The 12,636-nt window shown below is 42.8% G+C and overlaps 1 protein-coding gene and 1 non-coding gene across 2 annotated transcripts; one reads left to right on the forward strand and one right to left on the reverse strand.

The window, feature by feature from the left end:
- Positions 1 to 1,809: 1,809 nt before the first annotated feature.
- Positions 1,810 to 9,281, reverse strand: GLRX5 (glutaredoxin 5). Its single transcript, XM_057382980.1, has 2 exons — positions 8,960 to 9,281; positions 1,810 to 3,178 (listed from the first exon to the last, which is right to left on the reverse strand). Exons 1-2 carry the CDS (start codon positions 9,264 to 9,266, stop codon positions 3,000 to 3,002), a joined length of 486 nt encoding a protein of 161 aa, XP_057238963.1. The 5' UTR covers positions 9,267 to 9,281; the 3' UTR covers positions 1,810 to 2,999.
- A 2,391-nt stretch (positions 9,282 to 11,672) lies between these two features.
- On the forward strand, positions 11,673 to 11,946 carry LOC130583545 (small Cajal body-specific RNA 13). Its single transcript, XR_008966432.1, has one exon. It is a non-coding gene; the product is annotated as a small Cajal body-specific RNA 13 (non-coding RNA).
- The last annotated feature ends 690 nt before the right edge of the window (positions 11,947 to 12,636 follow it).

Genomic DNA, 12,636 nt, shown 5'->3' on the forward strand with positions numbered 1-12,636 from the left:
TGACCACTATTACCTCTTCAGTCTTCATTTTTTATGGCAGAGGAATCTTGGAAGAACAAGCAGCAGTGCAGGCTTCCTGYATCCTCTCCCTCACCTCCTGTGACAAGCTGATCCTCCTGGGGAGAAAAAAWGTCACCCTTTCCTCCGCAGCAGCCATCACATCCTCCTGATGAGGGACTCCTCATGGATCCTTCCAGCTGGCATCAGCCCCCCAATATTAGCTCAGCACATTTGCTAATTGTCACTCCATACTCCACTATTATCAGTTGCCTTCTCTCATTGCCAGAGTGTGAGAAAAGCAGGTGCAAATCTCTCCTCAGAGAGGCATGGGTTTTTTCCTCAGAAAAATCAGTTCATTTCCTGGCATCCCTTTGAGACTGGAAGTACATGGGCCCTTTTGCCTTTAGTTTTTGGGACAGCAGATGATGAGCAGAGTGCACAAATACTGCCCATCTTCTAAAATTATCAACCCTAGAATTAGTTTCTTGGGGAAAACACTCTCAACGAACAACAAAGTAAAGCTCTTTGTGAGCATCTGAAACGTTACAATTTAAGTAGATGGTGGTAATTTTTTTATTGCAGCTGGATTAACTTGACCATTTTATAAATGTAGAACAACTGCTCATGCGGAGGCTGGAAATGCATGGCTTRCACAGGAATGCAGGCAGAAGTCACAGTTTCTATCCCCACTGTGTGGCTTTGTCACACACACTTTATGGAATCACTGTTGCTTTTACTTGCTCAATTCCATTTTCCAGTCAGGCAGTGATYGATATAAACACTATGTATGTTATTTACGTGTATGTATATATGTTATGCAAAGGTTTAATCAAGTAATTAAAACCTAAAAGAGGRGAAGAAAGTAGAGAAAGCAGAAAAACTTCCATAATGTTCTTATAAGCAGAAACTCATGGTGGGAGAAAAAATTTGCTGCATAGAAGATAAATACGACCTGACAATGCTAAAAGTTCCCTTTATGTTAAATTCCTAGAAGATACTACTGAAAAATATTCAGCTTGTGCAGAAGACTAAAGATCTATGACACACCAAATTTGGTGGGCTGTTTTTTTAATAGATTTATTTAGTAGCCAGATGCAGAAGATAATTAAATTTTMATCACCTTTTTGTTTACTGTGTGCATTAATTTCAATAGGTCTGTTGACACAAATAACAGAAGATTTTTGAAATTCACTTCTTCTTCTCAACACAGTTTCATATTCAGAATGGCAAACACTACTTATGACAGATTAGCCATAAGAAAGCTCATTTAATTTGAATTCAAATGCTCAGAACAAACCTACATCCATACCTAAAGCATTGCATGAACGTGATGTGGCACATGAACAGAAGAAATCTTGCACTCACACCTCCATGCCTTACAGCCCCAAATGACTGCTCAGAGTGCAACTTCCTCATGCACAGTGATCATTCAGTCACCTCCATGGAACTGCTGTGGTGAATAACTGAACACACACAACACACACTGTATTTGATCAGGCTGATACTGACTGCATTACAACTACACAGCAAACTTACTGTTAACAGTTTGGCAAATCCTGTGCAGAATGTGCTAGTATAGTTTCTGCACTTCACTGCTGGCCCATGTGGGCAGGAGAGATTTAGAACCAGAACTTGCATCAAATCTCTCTTATCTAGAGGTTGCAGTCCTGTTCTCTTTTTTCACTGACCATTCATAATTTCTTTCTTCAGAATATATTTATTATCCCATGCAGTGGAAACCATCTCAGGCTTCAAATCAAAAGCAGAATCAGTTTCATTAGTCATTTAAAATAAAGAGCAACTACTGTAGACAATCAACATAAAACACAGTTTATTTCCAACCATTTGCCTACTTGACATGCAAACTGGTTTATATTAATTAAACTGCATTTAGAAATAGCTTTGTTAGTTTTTTACCATAGCAGTATTGCTATGAGMTGAAGCTACACTGCTTAGTAAGTTTTCATTTAGAGAAATGTGGTTAGGTAGGAATTGAACACTTCAAACTTTCCACAAAGGAATATTTAACTATTCAGTAACCTCTCTGCTACACTCATCTTACCCACATGAATATTTCATCTGTAAATTCCATGTTTGAAGACTATGTTCTCCTTAGCACAGCAGTCAGGGGAAAACACTTGGAAACACATATAAAAAGGAGCAAAAAATAGAAGATTACAGTAATAACTGAAGCATTCTCCTGTATTATTTCAAGCTGGAATACTGAAGCCTTAAACAACTCCCACATTTTAGCACTGACACAGAACTGCCATACACAAAATACGTAAGAGGGGGAATAGCTGTTTTGCAAGAGGTAGAAAAGGTTTTATAAAATATTTAGGCACAATTCTTAGCAATTTTAAAAGCCATCAGAAAGTTACAAAGTAATAATGACCATTRTACATGTATTTGTACAAGTTCTGTTTATTTTCACCCTTTGGAATAAAAGTGTATTTCATGCACTCTCATATAATCTTTTTTCTCCTATATTGTTGGAAAACTGATTTTCTCCTATACTGTACGTGATTACACAGGTTTTACAGGCTCTCAGGAAGTCTTATCACCAGGAGTTGAACAGAAAAATAGATGCACTACTATTTAATGCTTTTTCATGAGAAGCAAGGGAATGCAAATTCTGTTTATGTAGTTTCATGTATCAAAGAACAGAGAAACACACACGTAAAATCCATTAAAATATTATTAGTTCTTTTGGTTTACTCCAACCCCAATGAAGAGGAGAGTGCTTTTAGAAGTGAACTTTTTTAAAACACGAATTTTCACAAACATTTGCTTTACAGTGCAGTGGTTACTCTCAAATTTTCATGATACCCATAAATCAAAATACCAAGATCACTACATTTACCATGAGCTAAGAGACATTCACTTAGTGTCAGTTCAAACAGATGCCCTCTTTGATCTAAAGTACGTAAGGCTTTATGGGTAACAAGTTCTTATCAAAGATTTGCTTTATTCCTGTCACAGCATTTTTTGTGCTCATTTTACTTTTTCTCTTGGTCTTTTTCTGCATCCAGAAGTGCTGATCGGATTCCCAGTTTCTTCAGCTCTTCTACGAGATCTCCATTCTGATGCATCTGGAGGAGTATATCACATCCACCAACAAATTCACCATTGAGGTACACTTGTGGAATGGTAGGCCAGTTGGAGTAGTCTTTTATTCCTGAATAAGAAAAAATAAAATTATTAAAGGTTTCCCTCTCTCTCCTAAATAGAATGGTATTTTAAAACTAATGCATTGCTTCCACCCAACCCTACCACTGATATTTTAATTTCTTTCCCATTAAAGCAAGAAGTTATCTATAAAACAGGAGCACTATCAGAAAAAGAAAAAAAAAAAAAAACCTATGTTAGAGTTAGGTTTGGTTCTCACTCCAACTCAAAGATGCGGGCTGAAAGATATGGAGTCAGCTCCTACACTGACTTTAAAAAGGAACTGGAAAAATACAGCATCTCTTTTCACTCCCAACAAGAAAATATGACTCTTTCAATCAATTACARAAATGAGAAGTATTGAAAAATATTGAAAACTGTTTACTTTCTGTTATATTTCCCAGAGAGACTTTAAAATATTGTATATTCTTATTGAACTCATACAGTTACACTTATTCCTGCAATTTCAGTTGCAAGATACATTTGCGTCTGTAGAGGCCTTATGAATTTCAAATTGCTTTATCTTTCACTGCCAGACCTTATAGCCCATGGGAGGGGCACAAAGGCTGAAGTCTCTTCTAAAGTACTCATTTTACAAAACACAGCTCAAGTCACAATTATGAAGTACAGAACTGAACTTTAAAACTATACTTCACAGAAGGCAAATATAAGACCACCCAAAAATATCAACTGATCAGCTGATACACATTGAAACCAGCTTGTGCTTAGATATGGCACAGAAGAATCACTGTATCTAWTTTTTCTAATTTATCCACCACTTTTTAAATGACCCTTCACACCATACCATTATTTCTGGGGCAAAGGAAATAGCTAAAACCTACTGCTGCCTATTTTTATAACACGACCATGAGCATTTGATTAGATAACAAGTTTTGAATTCAACATTTTTATATATTTTCAACATGCAGTGCCTGGAATTTTTCTGCCAAAGGCATGAAAACCCATATAGCAAACTGAAGCCTACAGAGGTACCTTTTCAGAACATCAGAGCCCACTCACCCTGGAAGCCAACCCTCCATCAACAAGTATTAGACCTGAATAGCCAACAGCACAAGAGAACTTATTTCCCCTTTAGAAAACATTTTAGTCTCTAGAGACTATGAAGGCAAAACCCGTATTACTCGAGGTAAAAAAATAAGCATGTAAGGAAATTATGCTTACTTTATTGGAAGTTAAACCACTTTCTTTTTTAATAAATATGTATCAAGAGAAAAAATATACAATGGGATTGTTATTTTAATATATAAAAGATGCAATATAGCTAATAATTTCCTTTAGCAAAATATAGCATGCTTTAAAAATCCACTAAAATAAGAGTAACCTAAACAAATAGGTTGTTGTGACAAAGTATTCTTAACCACCAAGTATGTCAGTTAAGAGATTTTCTCGGACTTCCGATTTTGTGCATGGACAACCAACGTTTTGCACGCCCAAAATAGCAAGTTTAGCATATAAATCCAAGCCAAAGGGAATAATCATAACTATCTAACCTCCATCACGACTACCTGTAACTTCTTCCTTTAAAGAATTTTTAAGCTTTGATGTCAACTTGCATTTAACAATTCTTTTCTTAAATGCACTTTGGTCTTTGAGTACTCAAAACTGCTCAAACTGTCCTAAACAACTTTTAACCTATCAAACTTTCAATGAAAAACCATTCCATGATTAAGACAGGCTTAAGGATGACCCTAGTCAAAGAGCCACTGCAGAACGAGCCACTGCAAATATGAAGCAGGGCTTTTTTTCCTAAAGACATTGCAATGCTAAACATGAGTTGAGAACTGAGGGTTCTGCATAATAAACCTACTGCTAACAAGCATTCCAAGGTAATATTTACACCAATAATTTTTTCACAGAAATATTTTCTTCAAGGACCCAACTGCACACACATACAAGCACTGATAGTACTTTCAAGGACCTATCCAACTTCAGATAAGAATACTGTCAAGCTCAGTTGCTCTGCTGCCATTTCATGTACTGCTTYGAATGCCTCCGTGCTGGGGCTCATYCAGGTTTCAAACTGAACACTGTCCACTGGCCACCCAAGCCTTACCTCAGGGCAGCAGTTACTGACACTGCTGCAGTGGTATTAAAGCAAGTTAGCCTGGGCTACACTTCTTGCATGCGGGATGCACGTTTTTGATGTTTCTTTTGGTAGTACAGATATCCCATGGGATCTCTCCATCCCCCTCTCTGCACATTGCTTCCTTGATGTGCTTCAGAAGCTGCAGCTTATGTTCTGAAAAGCCACACTCCACAGGTCAGGGGTGCAGTCTGACAGCTATGCTAGCACACTCTGAAACCAGAATCGGTGYGAAGAGCTACAGAAACAGGTACCCAGCACACTCCCATCCCTTTCCCCAGATCCAGTTACCAATTCTCAGCCTCTCTTGGCAGCATTAGCACTAATGAAGGGTGAGCCACATCAAAGAACTGACTCAAGCAGCATTCATTCCTACCACACTTTCTCCAGAAAAGCAAAACATTTTCATGGACATCACAGAATCATTAAGGCTGGAAAAGACCTCTAAGATCATTGAATCCAACTGTTAACTCAGCACCATCATTTATGAGCACCATATCCCCATGCTTTTTAAACACTTCCAGGGATGGAGACTCCACCACTTCTCTGGGCAGCCTATTCCAAAGCCTGAGTATCATCAGTACTGATTCAAGCATTACTGAGAGAAGACTAGCCCAAGGGTGGGAAAAGGGATAAATGGGAAATGGGATGCTGCCAAGCAGATGATGTAAAAGCAACAGTGAAAATAATCTGAGGATGAACTACCAMAATAGTTTAAAACACCAATTTTCCAGTATGTAATCCCAAGTTTCTCTGCCTCAGTGATCTGAACCGGTCTAATGGTGTCCATCAGCTGAGAGCTGACTTTGAGCAACTTTAATAGCCATGGAGCTGAAGAGAGTGCCAAGGTCTCTTAAATCAGCTTTGGTCTCTTAAAACAGCTTTAACARGGAAGGATTTCTGTCAGGAAAGCATCTCTCAAGCTCAAGTTCAGATAGATCACATGAAGTACCAAGAACTTTAGTTTTGCAGATGTGAGTTTTTAGGTAAATAAGCAAGTAGCAGAGTTGTTCTGGCTTTACAACTGGCCATATTTTAGCACATGGTACATTTCAGCAACTGAACTATAACTAAAAACAAKGTGTTTCAGCAAGAAACCACCAAGCAATTCAGACCTGCCTGAATTATCCCCTCTCCAACAGCCTGCCCTYACTACGAATATATAAGCACACATATATTCAAACATTTAAGTTAGGTTCGGGTGAACACAAAGCTGGTGGCCAGCTCTCGTACAGCAATCTCCTTGCAGATCAGTCTTCTGCTGATGTACTTAATATTTTCACAGCTAAAGGTTCCACATTCCCTCACTACAACACCCCCTCCCCTGCCCCAATGCATGCAGTGGAGATTAAGAAAAGGCTCAGATGCTCATATCCAACTTTTTGACACCCAAGGCCAGATCTGGCCTTCAGGCAGTCACTGCTGAAATACAGTGGGCATCTTACAGAACTACAACTTCAAGTAGCCCTGTTCTCTCATCTGTTAGAGATTGCCACTCATAGAAGCAGGAACACTCTGGCTTTTTAGGGCACAATAGGTAATACAGYTGAACAGTAAAAGAAGTCTGCTGCCCTTGACAATGGCTGCTGTTCCCCAACTCTTCAAGGCTCCGTTCTTTGTGCTGGCTCTRGAACTCAGCTCACAGTGCAAAATGCTACTTCCACTTGCACTCCCAGTGATCAAGTTTATAAATTGAGCTGGCCTCCACACAGTTGGACAAGTGCCAAAGCTGGTGCATGGAAAGGAACAGAACAACTTCTTTAAGCACCTGAGAACCAGCAGGATATTGTGCAAGGGTACACCCCGTAACTGCGTTCTGTGTAGCTTAGACACTGGAGGGCTGAATCAAGACACCAATTTCAATTTAAAGCTCTGGTAGCCAGGAGGGCAATAAACTCTCTAATCACCTAGTACAAGCCAGAGTTCATGAGGAGGAAAAMATTTAAGTTACATAGAAAGAAAACACTATCTATGCACTTAGTCAGATCCTCAGAGACTATAATTTATAAATGTATCGCTCATTCACAGGCTCATGAAAATCGCCTCAACCAAAAGTGACATGCTGATGGTTTGAGTTCAAGGTTTTGTTTCCTCCTTTTCAGTTTATGAGTTTGTTATAGTAAACTGTATGATTAATAAATTCAGATATGTAAATCAAGTTTAGAAAATTACTGTGAGTTGTTCACTTGCCAAAGGCAGAGGAAGATTTAGCTGAACAAAACAATCTTCATTAACAAAATATGTCATTACACAGACATTCCAGTATCTAAACTTTTATACCATACCATTATAGCTGTGAATTGAAAAGCAAACAAGGACTTGAAAAAATAACATGCCAGCAYGCATTTTACAGTACATTTTAGGCAAGAACTGTTAATGCCATGCACCTGYAAGACTGATTACCACTTACTGGCATATTTTCTGTTTGTTTTAAAACTTTCTCAAATAACCACATACAACCTCAACAATCAGCTATGCACCCTGAAGAAAKAAATATGAAAAGCATTACCAGAACAGATTACTAGCTTTATACAACTGGCAAAAAMACCTTATATAGCATAACTACAAGGACTTGTGTAGTAACAGTGAAACTATTACTAAATATTTCTTGTGAAAATAATTTTATACTTTATCAAGAGAATTCCAACAGGCAGTACTAGCTGGGAATCAAGCAATACAAGTCCATATACAAAATTTTACTGTACTGTGCACAGGGAAGACAAAACCTGATAACAAAGTATTTCAGAGGGCTTTAATGCAGCTATCTCTGAACCAGGCAAGGCAGCATGGCACCAAGAGCCCGATCTCCAAGCATTAAGCTGCACACCCAACTGCACTCTGCTGATAACTGAGACCTCTTGAGCACAGGGAGGGTCATAAAAACCAAACCAGGGCGATCGGGCAGCAACCTCAATGGCACATCTCTGTGATACACTTCTAGTTAYACTAACACTCAAACAGAATTAGCGAATTAATTAGGTTAGAAAAGACCTCTGAGATCACTGAGTCCAACTGATGACTGAACACCATCACGTCAACTGGATCATGGCACTAACTGCCACATCTGGTCCTTCCTTAAACACCTCCATGGACGGTGACTTCAGCACCTCCCTGAGCAGTCCATCCCAATGTTTAATCACCCTTTCTGTGAAGAAATTCCTCTTAGTATCCAACCTAAAGCTCCCCTGGCACAACTCAGGGTGATGTCTTCTCGTTCCWATCGCTTGTTGCCTGTGAGACAAGGCCGATCTCCACCTGGCTACCACCTCCTTTAAGGCAGTTGTAGAGAGCGGTAAGGTCACCCCCTGCACCTCCTCTTCTCCGGGTTAAACACCCCCAACTCCTTCAGCCGCTCCTCACAGCACACGTGCTCCAGACGCTTCCCCAGCTCCGTTGCCCTTCTCYCCACGATGCTGGCCTCCTTGTTAAGAAAAGCAAAGCCCAACCCAGCGCACCCAATAAAGTGAGAAGAGGCAAGTTACAGGTGGGACATGCGGGCAGAGGCCGCTTCCACAATCCCCGAGGTCAGGGGCGTTAAGGCAACCGCGACCTGCCCCGAGGGATCTTCCCACAGGGATACCGGCCCCGTCTCTGTGCCCCACCGGGAGCCGGGACCGGCTGCACAAGGCTACACAGGCCCCGGCCCCGGGGAGGCGGCACCCAGAGGTGACCCCCGGCCCGGCTGACCTTGGCGGAGGTCGGGGTCTTGCAGCACGTCGTGGGCGCGGTAATCCTCCACGCCGTGCAGCCGCAGGATCTGCACCACGGCGTTGCTAAAGCCGCAGAGCGGCTGCGCCGGACTGCCCTTCATGAACACCACCACCGGGTGCTCCCGCACCAGCCGCTCCACCGCCTCCCGCGACCCGGTGCCGCCGCCGCCGCCCTCAGCCCCGCCGCTCTCCCCGGCCGCCTGGCTGAGCGGGCGCCCGGCCCGGCCCCGCAGAGCGGCGGCGGCGGCCCCGATCCGCCAGCCCGTCCGCACCGCCGCGCTCATCGCCCCGCCGCCGGCACCGCCGCACCGCACCCGCACCACCYGCCGATTGGCGCACGGCGGCACGGGCCGCCGGGGAGTTTGTTCTCCATAGGCGCAGGCACCCGCCAATCAGCACCAACAGCCAATAGTGCGGAGACACAGTCGGATTTGTCCCGCCCAGCAACCCAGAGACGGCTTCGCTTTCCTAGAACAGAGCCGCTGCAGTTTCATTGGGAGGGGAACCTGTCAATCTAATGAGAAGCCGTTAATTCCGCCTTCTCCGCGGAAGCGATTGGTCAGACTGCCCCGGGGCGGGGCTTTTCTCGTGATGCTCTGCCGGGGGCGGTGTGGGATGCGTGTGAGGTTCTTTCCGCTTCCGGGTGGCGGCTGCCCTCGTGGTGTGCTGTTCCTCCTTCTCCTCTCGCCGGGCTTTGCGCCATCCCCGGGATGGACGGGCTGCTCTTCCCCTCTCGAGCCTCCACCGCCAGGGCCGCGGGGAAGGCCGAGCAGAACGGCGTGGCGACCTTGCCGGGCGGCCGCTGTTGTGCTCAGCCGTTCCCCTTGCGCCTGGGTATCCGCGGAGGAGCCCCGGGTCGTGCCGGCGCCGCCAGCCCTCGGGCTAGGTTTGGGTTTTATCCCGCCGGCCCTTTGGTAGTGCAGGCGGCGGTGGAGCTCCCTTRGGCCGGGGGTGTTCGAGGGTCAAAGGAAATCCGTATAGAAGGGACTGATGAAGCCAGGCTGCGTTGGGGTGTTGGCCGGGTGTGCGGGGGRATGCCGTGGTGTTTAAGCGTGTTCGGGGCGCGAGTGGCAGCGGGGSAGGCCGCTCTCGGACGAGCAGCGCTCTTCAGTCGGCACCTTCTGTCCCGGTAGGCAATGGAGGGTATATGAGGGCAGCTGGCAAAGTGCAGCCTAGGTCTGTCACCTTCCTGGCTTTAGATGTGTCTAGGAGCCGATTGCGTTTAGTTGCCCTGTTGATTTTGGATAGGATGAAGCAGGCGGTTTATCTCACTGAGAAAGTAGTGGTGTTGTGCATGCTCGCGTTAGTGTTGGGAGCGGAGACCCGAGTAGCTTTGCACAGCTTGACCTGTCACCCGAGCAGCTGGCAGGGGTGGCAGCGGGATGGAAAGATGGGAGCAAGATTGGGCTGGCTGCTTGCGCAAAAGGATGGCTCAGTCGGTGCTGGAATAAGGGCAGAACTGCCCCATGCTAGCCAGAGAAGTGCTGGATTTGGAACGTGTCCTGCAGACGGCCGCGTGTGCAGCTAGCTTTGCTTGATCTCCTGGGCAGATGCCGTATTCTGTCTAAGAACTTGGCGCGGAGCGTGGTTTCCTAAAGCAGCAGGGCCTGTCCTGTAAGTAGAAGAAAATGTTGTGAGTTTTCCTCTGTACTAAAATACGCAAATAACAAGTCACAATGTATTCTGAGTGCTGATTCATATTGCAGCTATAGCATCTGGACTTTTGGTACCATTTGTCTTACTTACATTTGTAAGGAAAAGAACTTTTGCCGTCCAGTTCTATTTTTGTGAGAACTTTGCAAACAAGAACCAGCTTGTTTTCAGCGATTAGAAGAGTGCTTGCCTAATTCTTGTTTTTTGTGCAATCCAGCTCATGCTTCAGTGACAGTTTTATTTTTTTTTGAGCCACCCTCAGCATCACTTCTGTGGTCTTTTATTTAAATTTARTAAGAACAGATTTTGAAGAGAATTGTTGCAAACTTGCCCTTTGCCATCCCATGTGAATAGGTTATGAATAAGTACAGTGTTGCTGCAGTATTTAAAAGTAGATATGTTTATGAGGAAATACTTTGCATGTTTAATCTGAAAGCAAAGTTCATGTGTTGTGTTGCTGATGAACACTGTATTTTGTGAGTTGGTATTTTGCTTTCAGCAGAATCTCACAAGYCAGGCTCAGTCATGGTGATCAAGACACAAGTGTTTGCTTTCTGTGGTTAGTATGTCGTGATTAACATGGTGAAGGTTGTACAATGTGAAAAAAAGTGTCCCGTCCCATGCTAGATGAAACTGCAGTAGCTTATGCAGAGCAAAATGTTTTTCTGTTTGTTGAACTGTTTCAATRTACAGAGACATAACAAATGCTTAATATAATAGCCCGAGTGGTCTCTTGTCATTTTAATCAAGCATAAAGACTTCTGCCACTTTTAAGTCCTGGGGAGTCAGAGGAATTAAATAAAATTTGATTGACAAGAAAGATATCTTCTTATTTTTCAAGACAACCAAGTGTTTTTGTATTGGGCTCTGAACAGAACATTGTAGTATTTGCCTTCCTGAATTTTGCCCTAGCTGTTTCTGCAAGGGATGGTTCATTAGAAATAAATAGCATAAAGACATGAAACTGGAGTGTAATAAACCCTTGTGAGGCTATGTTCTTTCTGCAATCTTGTAACCGCAGCTGTATACAGTTCAATCCTCTGTAGTCTAAGAGGTGCCCTTGGTTGTTGGTACCCTGGGCATACCAGGCTTGCAGAGAGAGCACCAGTGTGAGGAAGCCGAGGCATGACTGTCAGAGGCGCAGCAGCAACATGCGCAATATTCCTCCRACAGCTGCCATTCTGTTGCCACGGAGATAATGACTTTTCCCGTGTCATTATTGATCTGTCAACAGTAAGAACAATTCTGCAGTCTGATATTGTTTAGCAAATACAGTAAAATCTGCTAAACACTGAAAAAACTGCTATAAATGTTGGCTTCTCAGAAGTTTATGTACTAGGTTAAATWGAATTTGTAGTTACTGTAGGTTTGTGAGATTGGCCTGTGAGATATTAAGTTTAACAAAATCCTTTTTAATATTTAATATGGTCAAATGCTTTTGGATTATGCAATATGCAGCACTCAGTGAATAAACACTTTTACTTACTGATAAGACTTAACACAATTAGTCCWTGTACACTCTAGAAACAGATAATTATGTCGCCAGGTCGTGTCTTCTATCAGTCTAAGTGAAACTTCTTATGTTTTCCAGATAATTATTTAAATCATCTGTTCAGAAGAAATATTAATGGGATTACCATAAGACTCCTGACATTTTGCTGATGTTCCTGTTAGAAGACCCATCATCTCATTTTGAAAACAATTACGAAAGCACCAATATTCAAACTGCCAGACTTAAATGTTCACCGTTAGTCATAAATTGGGTTACCTTCAGGCAGTCTGCTGCAGAACAGAATTACTGTTTATGAATTTGTGATTTGTTCTCACATAGTGTATCAGGAGGTGGACATCCAAGAATGATGTTGTCAGCAGAAAGGTTTTTGTTTGTTTTTAAAAAGGGGAGGGCTAAGTTAGCTAGTGAGAAAGAAAAGTCTCATTTCAGCTTATCAGAACAGGACATGTCTTCATGTTCGAATCTGATATCTGTGTGTCATTGTAAGT

The sequence above is a fragment of the Malurus melanocephalus genome, unplaced genomic scaffold (assembly GCF_030028575.1).
Source record: "Malurus melanocephalus ecotype Western Australia unplaced genomic scaffold, MMel_1.1 scaffold_597, whole genome shotgun sequence".
NCBI lineage: Eukaryota > Metazoa > Chordata > Aves > Passeriformes > Maluridae > Malurus > Malurus melanocephalus.